Consider the following 17,595-nt stretch of genomic DNA (forward strand, 5'->3'; position numbering starts at 1 on the left):
CGTGACCCCCAGGGGGTCCGTGGAGGTACTGCAGGGGGGGTCGCAAAATTGTTTGTAGATAAAGCAATAAAAAAAAAAAACATTTTACACATTTTGTTTTTTGCTTTGTGCATTCACATTCCCTCATCCACTGTACTAAAATAAATTCCCCTAGTTAATTAATCAATAGAACATTTATCTACTATTATAAAACTATTTTTATAATTCTTCAAATTATTTTCCAAACTTTAATGCCAAACATTACTCAGTTAAAGCATTAAATACGAGAAGATAAATAATAATTGTGATGGTACTTTTTCCATATTTTTTATGACATTTTATAGACCAGGTCCAATGACACATCAGGTTTTGGGTTAATTTGTTGCTAAAGCTTGAGGCTAGAGCTAGAAATATAATGTTGCCATATAAATGGTACAACAGCACTAGAAAGGTAATCATAATGAATGATTATCTGAGGACCATGCATTTCTGCAAAGACTATAGTCTAAACCAGCAGTATAAACTTAATAGTTGAACTAAGGTCTCCAGAATCATTACTAAATCATGAATTATTACCACAGACATAGTTCCAAACTGAAGCAGTTGACCAGATTTAGCTCAAAATTCATCATATGAAATTGCATGCAAATGTGTTCTCTGGGGTCTGCTGTTAAGTCCTGCATTAACACAGCTAGGAGCACAGAGAGAGATGTTGCTTGTGGCCATTACTAATCACTGAATATCATCTGATAAAGCTTAATTGAAAAACACAAAGCATGTCAAAATACAGTACTTTGATGCAGATATAATTGGGTTGGCAAAATTGAATTTCCTGGAGCCTAAACCTTTAAGTACATCAGTCTCAGACAGGCTGCACATGCAGCCCCAGCTGGCTCCATTAACCATATCCCCATCCCACTGAACACACAATTTGTTCATGATAAACCATTGCTTAGTTGGAAAATAAGCTCTGCTGGTAGCCACAATCATAAATCTCATGTGGATACTGTTTTACTGGATACAATGACTGACGTGAATAACGAGTGAACACCAGGCTACTGGTACTTAAGTGTGTGCTGAATACATAACAGAGGTCTCCATCTGGTAGGGTCAGAAAGCATTTATTTTTTATTTTAGACAGACTGATTTATGGCTTTCCTGACTATTATTTGGATTAACTATCGTGCTCATGTCAGGCTTAGGGTTTTACTTTTTGCTTCATAATTTCAATGTAAATTCAGTCTTGAATTGTAGGTAACTTTAAAAGATATAGGATATAGGATATAGGATATAGTCAAAAGTGTTTAAACCATTTCCGAATGGGCAAAGTCGAAGGCTGCTGTCGGGGAGAGGAGCGAAACAAATGTAATCACAAAAATGGGGCACCAAGTCTCTCCTCAACATATTCATGGTGTTGCATTCAATGGTTCACATTAGAAGACAGAAGTAGGATCTGCCATCTTGCGTATTTAGAGCCAGAGTCTGTGCAGTAGTTTATAGGGGGCTGGAGATGCAGTATCATGGTAACACGGCCACAGATTGTTACATGGAGCTACGTTAGAACGAAGGTAGCTGTTTTGCTAGAAAGACACAAGGTTAGGTTAACTTCGTAGGGGAGAAAGTCAGAGTGAATGGTTAGTGGATAAGCGGGTAGAGCTAATGGATGGATAAAAAAGAGAACTTTAAGACTACACAAAAGCTGCGAGCATGTACCCAAATGCCTCCAAGCGTTCATGCATTCACGCACACACAACCTCTCAAACATTTGACCTCCACGCCGGATTTCAGCGTCCTAGGGTCTCTGACCGCCAAAGGGTCGGGAAATTACTTTCTTTGTTTCTTTTATCCATCGATTTATGAATCGATTTATGAAAATATATTAGTTATTAAGTTATACATTATATGATATTATCTACAGTGAGTTTCCCTCATCACCCCTAACTTAATTTACCTTCCTGCCTATCTCAAATATACAGATGTCAGTTTCTAAAACAGCTGGACTCAAACAGGAGGAAAAAGTGCATTTGTTGGGGAATGTTATTCATAATCCACATGTGGTGCTCTACTGAGTGTTTGTGTCAGCAAGACTGTGTGTGTGTGTGTGAGATTGAGTGAAAATAAAGTACAGTGTGTGTGTTCATGGTAATGGAGGAACATGTGCAACAGTGAGGCTCGTTGATGTGCTTTTGGAACACAATGGAGCTCTGTGGCACAGAGCAAGAACATATATCAGGCTTTGATACACACACACAATGCTTGTTAGAAGATCAGTGCATTGATGGTTTGCTCCTTTCATGGGATTTGTTGAGTTTAAAAGTCTTTAGTGTGAAATCTGTGTGGCTGTCGGGATCCAGCATCAGTGTTGAATAGCAGAGCTGACAGCTGATTAACAGCCAGCAGATTGAGACAGATTGCAGCTGGAGGGATGGCTGGGTCTTTTTCTGCTCCGCCTGACGGTGTGTCTCTCTTTCAGGTTGTGCTATTATCCGTCCTCCCAAAGATGGAGGGATACGGTACAGAGGGCTGACACAAGAGCAGGTAGGAATGGCTACTGTCACACTTTTATTACAGCTGCAAAGTCACATGTCTGGCATTCACAACACAAGTTTATATCAGGGCCCATATCAAGGTACTCATGAAGGTTCCTCTTCTTCTTTGTATTTTTTATGTATTTATAATTTTTATCGTCCCCTGGTCTGTAATGTGTCAGTCAAATCTTTCCGTACTAAAGATCACTACATCAGCAGAAAAAGGCTTCCGTTCCCAAATATTTCAGTCCTAAAGTGGTGTGTAGGCTGAACTAAGGCTGTTCAGTTTAGCGTTCAACTGATTTTAATGTGCACTGTATCTACAGCATCAGGGTCATGTCTTACTCACCACACTGCTGAAATAATTAGTGCTGGGGGAATTTACAGAAATGATCAAGACAGGTAAACATGGAGGAAGTGTTCCGTTTGTATTCACTGCAAATGAAAACAGGAGCAGATCAGAAAACATGGAGAGATGGTACTAAAAATATTACAACACATATAAAACAATCAAATCAGCAATAAAGGCTTATATTAGAGATTTTACCGTGGCTCATTTTAATTTGATTAATAGTTTGATGTAATGGGACACAGTAGAATAATTTCAAATTGAGCCCTCATCCAGAAACTACCCGCTAAAATATACATCTGGTACATATCTGCTGGTGTACTGAGTGTGTGTGTGTGTGTGTGTGTGTGTGTGTGTGTGTGTGTGTGTGTGTGTGTGTGTGTGTGTGTGTGTAGATCCGCAGTGTGCAGGTGCTCCCGGTAGACTATGAGATAGAGTACATCTGCAGGGGCAACAGGGTGACTGTGGGACCAAATGTCAGGAAGTGTTTGCCCAACGGCACTTGGACCGATCTGAGCCACCGCAGCAGATGCTGTGAGTTTAACCTCATCATCACACATCCATTCACCTCCACCTGTAACACTGTCCCTGACATACTCCATCACTGAGTCTTTGATTGCCTGCTGTCAGATTCTTTCTGTAACAAATGTTCCCTGTTCCTTTAAATTGCAAAGTGGCATTTAAAATAGTCTTTTATGAAAATGTGCTAATTAATTTCTTAAAATATAGTTAAGTTGTTACCTTGTACACATCATATTATTTACTGTACACTTTAAATGATCGATGCAGATCTGGAGAAAATGCACTAAAATGCCCTTTCGTTTTGACTTGAAATGAGAAAAAGGTGTAGGAAATACATAGTCAGACCTTTGGGGAAATTGGGTGGTGAAATGATCTGGTTATGTAACATTTACACCTTTATCCTGTGACAGGGGAACTAACCTAGATCTACGCTACCTTTATTAAGTAGGTAAGATGTTCGTCCAGTTTAACACACAGTCCTGTGGATATGCAGTCTGAACACAACACAGAAATCTAGAGAAAATAATGCAATAAAACGAAAGTTACGGATATAACTACGGTTCTATGCATCCTGGCTCACTGCCTCTGGCAGTCAGTAAGGCTGAAATAGAACACTCTTCTCCCAGGCTACCTGAATGGCCTCAAGATGTCACTGTTGGTCTTTTAAATTAACTTTACACTTCAGTCCCAGTATAACCCTGTGACGTCCTCAGAAGAGTAAATGGTGAGTTGGACTGGGCTTGGGGCACATGGAGCAGGTGAATCAGTGAGCTGAATCTCAATGACAACGGTACACTGATCACTAGTGTGCAACACAAATCTAATATGATAAAAAACACATCAACAATACAACAGATGGTAACCTTGGCCTGAAGTGACACTGGATGGGAAGGACCATGAACAAAGTAGTTGTTTTAGTATAATACTGCTTATCTTAACAGTACTTAGCGCTCACACCATGAGTTTGAAGCATGCCCAAGCATGCATGTCTATTCATTGTGTTTAAACCCAGTATGTGTGCACAGTTGCAGATCGAGATGAGGCTACACTAATATTATTGGTATTATACTTTTAGTAGAATTAGATTCCGGTGGTGGCTGCTTAGAACTATTGTTCACTCTTGTGATCCAAACATTTCCAATAACTCCAGAACAACATTTATTGAAAAAGATGGATGTAATCATTTCGAGAATACCCAACATATTTTTATTCTAATCAAATATTCAGCTTTGATCCATATTTGTTGCTGTTTGTTGAACAACATTTTAACTGCGCTTAAACTTGCTGCACTCAAAGGGAGGCACGCATCTAACGGGGTGGTCTACCAGCAATCTAACCAAACTGACAAGTTATTATTATTAAAGAAAGATGCCGAGTTGGAGCTGTGGAGGCGGGGCAACAAACAGCTCCAAACAAATTCTCAGCTGAACCTTACTCTGACGACCAAACTGTGGGAGGCTGTGCAGTCACTGCAGCTGTTTGTTGTTCACCGAGAAATGGTTTAAATTCCTTAATGCAATCATTGTCGTTTTTACATTTCTGTTTCTGTACAGATTAAACAAATGAACAGCATGTTGATTAGTAAACTGAAAAGGTGCTAAGCTAGGCTAACCACATCCTGACTCCAGCTCTGTACTACACACAGACATGAGACTGATATTCTAATATTTGTGTATCTGTTTTTAGCCTGTGGTAGGGTTGTTCACTCTTTAGTTTATCTTCTAAAACTTAACTAACACGACCTGCTGTTATGCTGCACTACAATTCCCTCACTCGCTCTTCTCTCTTTCTCCGTTACAATCTATCTACAAAGCCAAAAGATTTGACTTAACTATGTCACTATACACTCTTTTTAGTAAAGCCACTCTTTGTAGGGAACAGGATACCATCACACAACATGTATTAAATAAAGCTTTCTCTGTCTTTCTGTTGAAGTGTTGTTGTGTCCTCGGGTGTGGACATCATTGGAAAATGGTCGGGTGTCCTCTTGGCCCCTGGGGCCCCCGGTGGAGGGCACAGTGCTACATTACAGCTGTCTGCCTGCCTTCATCCTCATGGGCCGGAACTCAACACAATGCAATAAGATGGGCAAGTGGGACACGCCTAAACCTGTGTGTCACTGTGAGTCACTTTCCTCCTTTATAGTCTACTGAGTTGTTTTGCAGTTTATAGACACGTTATCATGTAGTCAGCTGCTGCTTTTATTGCTACATTTACCTTCACATCGATTTCACATGCTGACAGTCTTAACAGAGTCACATCATTTCAACAGTAGAAGCCTCCCTATACGTCTACGCTCCTGTTTATAGCCTTTCAGTAAACTAATTCACGAGGTGTGAAATGATGACTTGGACAATTTATTCAGTGTACAAATCTTGGAAGACATGACATATGTGTGTGTGGCCTATTTCAACTTCACACTTTTTAAGATGAACTGTAAAACCAAACTCTGTGTTTTGTCACCTCTCTTCTGTTCCCAAAGATGATCGGCACTACAAAGGTAAGAACATTTTCTCTCTTCTCACTCTTCTTTCTTCATTTCATTACTTCTTAATGCCCCTGTTTTCCAGCAGCGTGTAATGTGGTTGGTGTATGTGGAGAGAGCTAGCAGCATGGGGCTAGCTAGCAGTGGGATAGGCGATTAGCTCAGAGGCCCACAGACACTGGAACGGAGATTTCCACACGGTTACTTTATTGTACAGTACTTATCATCAACCACACAATGCCAGGTCTGCACGGCACTATTTTCACTAATCATACATCATACATACATCAGTAAACATAGACCATAGACAGCATAACCTGCACCTACCACTTGTTACTGATGACAATTCTCTCTTGTAAATATCTGTCAGAGTAGTTTAGCAGCACTTTGTGCACAACTCTCAACGCTAGTACATCACAACAAAACAAAAAAGCTTTGCAGTAATACCACAACTCTGTGGATCAGGTAACAGATAACATTGAGCATGTCCTGTCATATCTACATAAAGCCAACACACCTCTGTCTGGATGAAAAAAGCCATCATTAACAGATGAAACTAGCAATGTCACAGATTCCATGTCTGAAAAGGCCTTGAGGTTTTGAGCATGTGAAATCTAGTCAGCGGTTTGACTTTGCCCCTGACACAATGAAAGGGTTCAGAACCAAAAGAAGCATCTGTACATTTTGACGGACTCTCTGTTACAGTGAATGAAAGAACGTAAACACACTGCTCGACCACCGTCTCTGGAATCACAAGCAGAAGGAAAAAAGGATAACAACTGTGAAGGAATATGACCAAAGCATGATCCGTCTGATTACATCTGATACACTTGTTTAGTGTTACCGTGGCGATTTCAATCGGAGACATTTTTAATTTGCTTTCATTGTCTCTATAAACACAATGCAGCATTGCTAAGCTAAAATGGACCATAACATGACAAGCTCACAATGGATGTGACTAGCCTCGTTAAAGACTGTGTGATAAACTGATCCGAGCAAACTCGACTCGACTTTGAATTGCACATTTAGGTATGTAAAGTTCAGTCGAGATTTGTTGGTAGGCAAAATTGTAGGCTACTATTTCTGTTTTTGGGGTTTCATGCTATTCAGGTATTGGCATTTAGGCAGCAATGGTAATGTAATTCATCAGAAAAATGGATTCATTAGTGTAAAGTATGAACCCTGTCTGTCATACCACAGTCAGAAAAATGAGCTCTAGAGAAGAGTGGGAAAATGGAAAGGAAATAGAAGGTGCGTGGTTGTGTATATCTGAAATATTCATTACAAAAAGATTGCAAGACAAACAACTAGACTCTACACTGCTGGAAGGTGAGTCTCTCTCCAGTGACAGTTCTCCCATTGTATCTCATGGGGGCGATATTGTGCTGCTTGTAACATGACAGAGCTGCCTCCATCCAGATGAAGAGTGGGTGGCAGTTTTTAAGCCTGAATCTCACAGGTCTTTGTTCAGAGGTCATTAAGCTGCCAGCTCTGTGCAGTCAAATCAAATCAAATCAAATGTATTTGTATAGCCCAATATCACAAATTATACACTTGTCTCAGTGTGATTTACAGACTGTACAGGTTACGACACCCTCTGTCCTTAGACCCTCTGTCCTTAGACCCTCTGTCCTTAGACCCTCGCATCGCACAAGGAAAAACTTCCTAAAAGAAACCCCATAATTAAAGGGGGAAAAATGGAAGAAACCTCAGGGAGAGACTGAGGAGGGATCCCTCTCCCAGGACGGACAGACGTGCAATAGATGTCGTGTGTACAGGATAAACAACATAGTACAAATACAACATTTGACAGAAATTATGTCGTGTTGAAAAAAGAGAAAGTTTAGATGAATCCAGTCGGTAATATCCTCTGAATAACCAAGCAGTAAACATGTTTAATTATTAATGAGGTTTAATTTAATTTGTAACAATAAGGGCTTGCAACTCCTTCTCAAAACAGGAGCCTCAGATTGCTTCTTAGTCAGGATGGTGATCCTCCTTCACAGTCCTGTATAAAGGGGGGGGGTCTCAAGCTTGTTAAACAAATAAGTTGTTGGGCTTGTTAACATATCAACTAACGTTAGTTAGAAAATGTTATCAACTATAATGGACTGAATTTATTGAAAAATTGACCTTACATAAAAACTGTGTAATATATTTCTTAACTCTCCTATAATGGGAACAGCTTGCACTCAGTGGGAGCAGTGATGCTGCGCTGTGGACTGAAGGATGCTGCAGGTCAGGAGTAGGTTTTGTGTTTGAGATACGAAGGACATCACAGAGATGCTGTCGCTCATTTTGGTTCTCAATCTGCTTTTGTTAACAGAGAAAATGTTTGCTCACATATATGAGCCGAACAGACTCATCATTATTTGTGCGTGACGTCTCATCAGAGGAAACTTTTCCAAGCTCCGGTAGAAGTCAGGGAGGGAGAGAAGCTGATGTTGATTCAGAATGTACGTCCCCGTATTCAGCATCGACATCAGACAGGGAAGCTTGAAATTCTCTGTGGTGAAGTCCTCGTGCTCGAATTATGTTGTGCCCTTTAGACTCCTAAGACCAAGCAGCTCTTCCGTAACGCAAAGGTTATCGTCAACTCCCCGCAAAAAAATGAACAGCTGTGCGGTGTCTGTCGCATCTGTGCTCTCATCACATGCAATCGAGTCAAAATCTAAAGCACAAGCTTTAACTGACACTTGATGTTTTAAGTTAGCTGACATGTCAAAACTGTGTTTCTGTGTTAGAACTAAGAAGTACAAAACATTCAAGCGCAAGTTTCTGTTCAACCTACAACCAAACCAGCTACTCAACCGGAACAGTGAGAGACTACAACGGTGACAGTGATAGACCCAAACAATGGCATCAACTATATTCTACAACCCAAACCCATCCATAACTACAACGGGAAGCAAAAGATCTGCGTAAGAACCCACACACCTACCTGTGTAGATGGCATACGAACATTGGAACATTTGAAATTGGAAATTGTGCCATTACATTAAATGAGAACTATGCTTAATAAGAGTAAACCGGCTCATTAATTGAAGCATTCAGAAGAGGAAGATTGTTTATTTCACCACTCAACGCCGCAATTGCCAATCAGCTGGAGATCGTCACCACCTGAGCAGCTGACTGGTGGAGACTGATACGTGTTGCAATTGATTTTCTTCCAGAAGCGATCTTCTTAAAGGGACAGTGAACTAAAATGTCTGTTGTCAAGTGTGATGATCCGCTACAGGATGGCGATGTGGAAAGTGACTCTGGAAAGGGAAAGCGAGTTATTAAACACACTGCCAAAGGATGGGAATTGTTTATTGATAAGTGTCAGAAAAGAAGAAACTTGTGTTGTAAACAAGCCAAAAAGCTAATGGAAAAGCTGAAGGAATTGATGACATCAAATGAAAATACAAATTAAGTTAAATCAATCTTGGTTCAATTAATACAACTCTGCAATGAAGCTAAAGAAAATCATGAGTCATTGGTGACTTTACCATGAACTTGAAAAGCAAAATTAGTGGTTTCTACAAAATAATTGAAGTTTTGATGGTTTTGTACAAGAGGTGAATGTTTGGATATCTGATGTTGGACAGCAAATTATACCCTCTATTGCTGAAAGTGCCAAACAGAGTGCTGTCAACGATATTGGACCTGATGACAGTGTTTCAAATGCTTCAGAACTCGGATCAAAGAAGAAATTCAGCTCTTCTTCACATGCATCATCTTCAATGTCCTCTGCTCGCATTAAAGCTCAGGCTGAAAAGGCTGCACTAATGGAACGTGTTGCCGCCCTGCGGGAAAAGCAGGATCTTGAGGCACAAGAAGATGAACTGGAAAGAAAGAAGGAACAACTGGAAAGAGGAAAGGAACAACTGGAACTGGACACTGAACTGGCAGCAGCAAATGTTAAAATCAATGTGCTTGAGGCCATGGGATCCAGAAGCAGCTCTAGAGTGTCTGATGGGATGAACTCTTATTTTGGGAAATCCGTTGCTCAAAATGAAACTTCAGCTAAAATAAGTTCAGATGCAAATTAACATAAACTGCAACAAAGAAAGCATGTGTTAATAAAAACTGATTCATCGTCCCAGCAACAGGTTGTAGGACCAAAAGAAACCACATATGCACCCTCTGTTAAAGCTCATCAAATGACCCATCTAACCAAATACTCTCTTCAAAAACAAAATGTACAAGCTCATATGCATAAAGTTGGGCAGGAGCATGTTTATACCACACACCCTGTACTGAATGATGGTAACCAGTTTGATCTGTGACCCAATTCAGAGGCAAAATGACATCACTGCTCTTCTGGTGCAACAAAATCTGTCTTCTACTTTACCACCAAGAGACATCCCTGTTTATGACGGCGATCCTTTGCAGTTTGAAGTTTTCATATGGGCATTTGAGAGAGGAGTGGAAAGAAAGACTGATGATGAGAGTGACTGCTTGCATTGCCTGGAGCAATTCACAAGAGGGCAGCCTAAAGAATTGGTCCACAGCTGCCAACATCTGCCTCCGGCCCAGTGCTATCAAAGAGCAAAGGATCTGCAGAACACTTTGGAGACAGCTATAATATTGCAACCGCATATATGGAAAAGGCATTTGCCTGGTCTGTGATCAAACCAGAGGATGTGAAGGCATTGCAAGCCTTCTCACTGTTCCTAAGAGGTTGTTGCAATGCAATGGAACATCTCACCTACATGGATGAAATGAACGTTGCTTCCAGTATGAAGACCATCCTGCTGAAACTGCCTTACAAGCTCAGAGACCAGTGGAGGAATAGAGCATGTCAGCTACAAGAACAGCGTGGTCATCGAGTTAAATTCTCTGACCTGGTGGACTTTATAGAGAGGCAAGTGAAGATAATGTCAAACCCACTGTTTGGAAACATCCAGGATGCTAAGCCTGTTCCAACTGTCAAGAGCTCAACCTTTGCAAAAACAAGAGTCAAGACCAAGTAGTTTTTGTCAGAAACAGCAGTACGACAAGCTGGAAGAACAAATGAAATAAAAAGAAATGTATCCACTACAAATGCTCACAGTACCTGTTTATTTTGTTACAAAAGTGGTCACACATTGGTGCGATGTCCACAGATCAGGAGGAAAACACACAGAGAAAACATAGTCTTCTTAAAGCAGAAAGGAGCCTGTTTTGAATGCTTGAAAATAGGACACATGAGCAGAGACTGCAAACGTCGGTTGACATGTGATGTGTGTAATCAAACCCATCCTGAAATACTTCACATCGAACAGAAGGACAAGGAAAAGAAACCAGAGCAAATGGAACAAAATGAAAGATCTATTGGATGTAATGCTGTTCTCTCACCTCCTACATGTGGGCATATTGGGGCCGGTGATAAAACTGTATTCTACATTGTACCAGTACAAGTAAAGAGCCACAAAGGGGACACAGTCTTGCAAACTTATGCATTTTTAGATCATGGAATTTCATCCACCTTTTACACAGAAAGCTTGATGAGAAAACTTAACATTACAGGACAAAAGACCAACATTCTTCTGCGTACCATGAACCAAGCGAAGCCTGTTACCAGTCATCACATCTCGGGTTTGGAAATAGCTGGTCTGGACAGAGATGATTTCATCCAACTCTCTGATGTGTTCACACACAAGACCATGCCTGTTTCCAAGTCAAACATTCCTTTACAAAAGGATTTGATACAATGGTCTTACTTGAAGGAGGTACATATTCACGAGATAGACTCCGACATTGACCTACTCATTGGGACAAATGTTTCAAAGGTATTGGAACCTTGGGAGATGGTCAATAGCCAAGGGGATGGACTATATGCCATGAGGACCCTACTGTGGTGGGTCATCTATGGTCCCCTAAGAGGAGATGACAACATCGGGGATGAGACTGGCTGTCCTGCTGCTGCTGTCAATCGGATATCCATTATAAACCTGGAGGAGCTAATGGCCAAACGGTACAATCATGACTTCAGTGAGACAACCAGCAAGGAAAGAGAGGAAATGTCCAGAGAAGAGATTACATTCTTGGACATTATGAATCGCTCAGCAAAGCTGACAGATGGACACTATTACCTGGACTTACCTTTTAAACAAAATCCCAGCATGCCAAATAACTGATGCATTGCAGAGCAGTTTGTCAAGAATGAGAAATTTTATGATGAATATACAACTTTCCTCAATGAAATGATTGACAGTAATTATGCTGAAATGGTCCCAGTGGACCAGCTGAATCGAAGTGATGGAGAACATCCCTCATCATGGGGTGTATCATTCAAAGAAAGGAACCTTAAGGGTGGTCTTTGATAGTGTTGCAGTCTTCAAAGGAACATCACTTAACTGCCTGCTGCTACACGGACTGGACCTTACCAACTCACTCATTGGAGTGCTCATCAGATTCAGGCAAGAACCAGTTGCTTTAATGGCTGACATTAAAGCAATGTTTCATCAGGTCAGAGTATCAGAAAGGCATATTGACTATCTGCGATTCCTATGGTGGCCTGATGGTGATGTGCAGCAGGACCTTGAGACTAAGAGACTAAGGAGTTGGACTTGGACAAGGACAACCTTCCAATGGAGAGAGCACTGGGATTGCAATGGTGCGTTGAAACGGATGTGTTCAAATTCAAAATTGCTGCACAGGAACGACCACACACTAGACGTGGCATCTTGTCCGTGGTTGGCTCTATATACGACCCTTTAGGATTTTTGGCCCCATTTACTCTGCCAGCCAGACTGATTATGCAGGAGCTCTGTAAACGAAAGCGTGGATGGGATGAACACATACCTTAAACCTTCTCTCAGCAGTGGACGGGATGGCTAGCAGATCTCAATAAGTTAAAGTGGATCGGTGCTTGAAACCTACAAGCTTTGGTGAAATTGGATATGCACAGCTGCACCACTTTTCGGACGCTAGCGAAAGTGGCTACGGAACTGTCGCATATCTAAGATTGGAAAACTACAACAAGGAAGTACATGTTGCATTCATTATAGGAAAATCCAGAGTAACACCATTAAAACAAATGACAATTCCCAGAATGGAACTTACAGCTGCAGTCCTAGCTGTTAAGGTTGACACAATGCTGCAAAAAGAATTTCAGCTTCCATTGGAAAAATCCACCTTCTGGACCGATAGCACAACAGTGCTTAAATACATCAACAACGAAAACAAGCGCTTCCAAACATTTGTAGCAAACAGGATCTCTCTTGTAAGGGATGCTACTGATGTATTACCCCTGGAGAGGATTCTTCCAGACAAACCTCCATTTACAGATGTAGGAGTAGACTACTTCGGTCCTATAGAAATCAAGAGAGGACGAAGTCTTGTCAAAAGGTACGGTGTCATCTTCACCTGCATGGCAAGCAGAGCAGTACATCTTGAAGTTGCACACACACTTGACACAGACTCCTGCATCCATGCATTACGAAGATTTATCTGTCGACGAGGTCAAGTTTCATCTGTAAGATCAGACAATGGCACAAATCTCACTGGAGCGGAAAGAGAATTGAGAAAAGCGCTCAACGGCCTGAATCAGGACAAGATTGAGCGTGCTTTGCTCCAGCGATCCAGTGTGGTACTTTAACCCCCCAGCAGGTTCCCATCATGCCGGTGTTTGGGAACAACTGATCCGCATGGTTTGAAAAGTTTAGGACGTTTTTTGTATTCTAAAGAATTATTAAGGAATTAAAAACAGAATGGTTTTATAAAGACCACTAAAAAGGTAAAAGAAAAAATGAAGAAAGACACAAACTAGATAAAAATAATTATAAAACACATTCAGACAAAATTCAGAACAAAATATAAAAAAGAATAACCAATGATTATATTCAGCAACAATAAAATATACGTGGCAGTTAATGCTGACAGCCATGGCATACAACTGCTGAAAAAGAATAAAGGAGAAAGAAGGCAACAGTATACATAATTGAAGTAGTTCACTGACCAAATAAGCTTTTAGTATATATTTATGATTTGAGAGAGAGTAAGATTGTGTTGCAGTATGACAGCTGACATTTGATAGGGAAGTGATGCATATATAAAGGAATCTATATAATATATAGTATTCCTCTAAACTGTAGCAAAAGTCATAATTATATAATAAGTGTAATAATTACTCTCCTTCTTTCTTAAAAAAGGTACAGCTAAAGTCAATGCACTAGGTGGCAGTAGGACACTGCCCTCAATAGAATATAATAGTAGAATATTAAGATGTATTACAAAAGCAACAGTCAAGGTGTAACTTCTTTCCAATACATTAAAGTGTCAGATCTGTCGTCATGGCAGAGCGCTGCTGCTAATGTCTCAGGATGTGAGCGGGCTCTCTGCCACGATTATCCCACAGTGCTGTGTGCTGTGATAAATGGCTGTGTCACTGCCACAGTCTGTCAGGGATTTGCAGGTATACAGGTGGATGATGATTATAGAAGGGATGGTGAGACAAGCAACAAAGAGGATGGGTAGACAGAGACAAAGAGGATGGGTAGACAGAGACAAAGAGGATGGGTAGACAGAGACAAAGAGGATGGGTAGACAGAGACAAAGAGGATGGGTAGACTGAGACAAAGAGGATGGGTAGACAGAGACAAAGAGGATGGGTAGACTGAGACAAAGAGGATGGGTAGACTGAGACAAAGAGGATGGGTAGACAGAGACAAAGAGGATGGGTAGACAGAGACAAAGAGGATGGGTAGACAGAGACAAAGAGGATGGGTAGACAGAGACAAAGAGGATGGGTAGACTGAGACAAAGAGGATGGGTAGATAGACAGAGACAAAGAGGATGGGTAGACAGAGACAAAGAGGATGGGTAGACTGAGACAAAGAGGATGGGTAGATAGACAGAGACAAAGAGGATGGGTAGACAGAGACAAAGAGGATGGGTAGACTGAGACAAAGAGGATGGGTAGACAGAGACAAAGAGGATGGGTAGATAGACAGAGACAAAGAGGATGGGTAGACTGAGACAAAGAGGATGGGTAGACTGAGACAAAGAGGATGGGTAGACTGAGACAAAGAGGATGGGTAGAAGCAGAGGATACCAGGGTGAAGTAAAGAAGAGGAAGAGCAGAGTGAGAAAAGAAAGGAAAGGACAGGATATTTATGTTTCTTTTATATTTAGCAAATAGTGAAAGAGCAGAAGAAAGCTCTCTGCACTTCCATTATAGTCCAACTGAATCCAGCTGAGTCCTCTCTGCTTCCAGGCTCTGGGGACACACTGTCCTCCTGTCTCCTCCTAATGAACAGACAGCATCTCTTTTATTGTCGGACCACAGAGAGAGGCAGGGACATATTAGTGAGGGAAACAGTGGAACTATACCCAGGGCTCTAAAATAAGCCTGGAATGCAAGTGTTTTTTATCTTCAATTTCTTTTATTACTAGTATTATAAGAAAACAGAATATAGACAGAATATTTGTTTTTATCTAAAACTGTCCACCTTTCTAAAGGTGCATCCTTATGTCCTACTCTGCAGTAGGGAAGGATAACATATTAAGTCTCCAAACACGTAATTCAATGATGGTTAGCCAGCTAATATGACAATAGTTAGCTTGCTGATAAAGGTAGCCGCAAGGCTTTCAGTTTGAGAAACAGCCAAAGATCATCTCATTTACAGCAGTACACAAACATTACTGTAACATGAAGGAGTCTGTTTTGCATTGTTTATTATAGGCAATCTTCACAATATTAAGCTTTTTAAGATAAACAGAGTTATTATTGAACATTGATAGAACTCTGTATCTCCTTCAAAGTGATTGTTGGATTGTTGGAGGCTTAAACGGGGACCTACTTCCATTACAGGTCTCCTTGCTGCTTGGACACTGAAATGGATTTATGTAGCGCATTGTCGAGGCAGTGCCTTTTCCTCACTATTGATCCAACAGTGCTCACTGGGATATCCATATATTCATGGGATATCCAAACACTTTACTTTGTAGCCTTTTCCTGATTTGTGCAGGTATGTTACTAACTTCCTTAGAATGCTCATTCAGTTCCACACCTTTCCTTTAGATTAACAGTCTAACCAATGACACTTAAATTTAAGCTATTATTTTATTGTTTAACAGGTGGGGGCATAGTATAAGTCCTTATTAGGGCAATATTTCTCATCTATATATATAAAGATATATATTTAAGCAATAGCTCACGACAGGCCGTGGTATACAGGACTGTCTCAGAAAATTAGAATATTGTGATAAAGTTCTTTATTTTCTGTAATGCAATTAAAAAAACAAAAATGTCATACATTCTGGATTCATTACAAATCAACTGAAATATTGCAAGCCTTTTATTATTTTAATATTGCTGATTATGGCATACAGCTTAAGAAAACTCAAATATCCTATCTCTAAATATTAGAATATCATGAAAAAGTATACTAGTAGGGTGTTCAACGAATCACTTGAATCGTCTAATTAACTCGAAACACCTGCAAGGGTTTCCTGAGCCTTGAAAAACACACGCTTGGTTCAGTAAACTAAATCACAAGTATGGGGAAGACTGCTGATATGACTGCTGTCCAGAGGACCATCATTGACACCCTCCATCAGGAGGGTAAGACACAAAAAGGAATTTCTCAAAGAGCAAGCTGTTCACAGAGTGCAGTTTCAAAGCACATCCACAAAACGTCTGTTGGAAGGGGGAAATGTGGCAGGAAACGCTGCACAACCAAGAGAGATGACCGCAGCCTTAACAGCATTGTGAAGAAGAGTTGCTTCCAGAATTTGGGGGAGCTTCAAAGACAGTGGACTGAAGCTGGAGTCCAGGTATCAAAAGCCACTGTTCACAGACGTGTCCGGGAAATGGGCTACAATAGCCGTATTCCCATGGTCAAGCCACTTCTGAACTCAAGACAACGGAAGAAGCGTCTGACTTGGGCTATGGAAAAGAAGCACTGGACAGTTGCAGAGTGGTCCAAAGTCCTCTTTTCAGACAAAAGCAAGTTTTGTATTTCATTTGGAAGTCAAGGCGCCAGAGTCTGGAGAAAGGCTGGAGAGGAGCAAAATCCAAGTTGCTTGAAATCCAGTGTGAAGTTCCCACAGTCAGCGATGGTTTGGGGAGCCATGTCAGCTGCTGGTGTTGGTCCACTGTGTTTCATCAAGCCCAGAGTAAATGCAGCTGTGTACCAAGAGATTTTAGAGCACTACATGCTTCCGTCTGCTGAAAAGCTCTATGGAGATGAGGAATTCATTTTCCAGCATGATCTGGCACCTGCCCACAGTGCCAAAACCACCAGTAACTGGTGTACTGACCATGGCATTACTGTCCTCGATTGGCCTGCCAATTCCCCTGACCTGAACCCCATAGAGAATATGTGGGGTATTGTGAAGAAGCTGAAAGACACCAGACCCAACAATGCTAATGAGCTAAAGGCCGCTATTGAAGCATCCTGGGCATCCATAACACCTCAGCAATGCCACAGGCTGATTGCCTCCATGCCACGCCGCATTGATGCAGTAATCCGTGCAAAAGGATTCCCAACCAAGTACTGAGTGCATTAATGGACATTTTCAAATATTTGATTTTGTTTTGCTGTTATAAATCTTTTTTTTTTACTTGGTCTGAGGAACTATTCAAATTTTTTGAGATAGGATTTTTGAGTTTTCTTAAGCTGTAAGCCATAATCAGCAATATTAAAATAATAAAAGGCTTGCAATATTTCAGTTGATTTGTAATGAATCCAGAATGCATGACATTTTTGTTTTTTTAATTGCATTACAGAAAATAAAGAACTTTATCACAATATTCTAAT

The 17,595-nt window shown here is 40.8% G+C and overlaps 1 protein-coding gene across 4 annotated transcripts in view; it reads left to right on the plus strand.

Moving 5' to 3' along the window:
• gabbr1b (gamma-aminobutyric acid (GABA) B receptor, 1b) overlaps positions 1-17,595 on the plus strand; it is a 138,312-nt gene that overhangs the window by 28,330 nt on the left and 92,387 nt on the right. For all 4 annotated transcript variants that reach the window (XM_029442596.1, XM_029442599.1, XM_029442597.1 and 1 more), the window contains exons 3-6: positions 2,453-2,517; positions 3,252-3,390; positions 5,314-5,499; positions 5,861-5,878. In XM_029442596.1, coding sequence (XP_029298456.1) covers positions 2,453-2,517; positions 3,252-3,390; positions 5,314-5,499; positions 5,861-5,878 — 408 coding nt within the window. The remainder of the gene's footprint in view (positions 1-2,452; positions 2,518-3,251; positions 3,391-5,313; positions 5,500-5,860; positions 5,879-17,595) is intronic.

This window comes from Cottoperca gobio, chromosome 11 (genome assembly GCF_900634415.1).
Source record: "Cottoperca gobio chromosome 11, fCotGob3.1, whole genome shotgun sequence".
In the NCBI taxonomy this organism is placed as follows: Eukaryota; Metazoa; Chordata; class Actinopteri; order Perciformes; family Bovichtidae; genus Cottoperca; species Cottoperca gobio.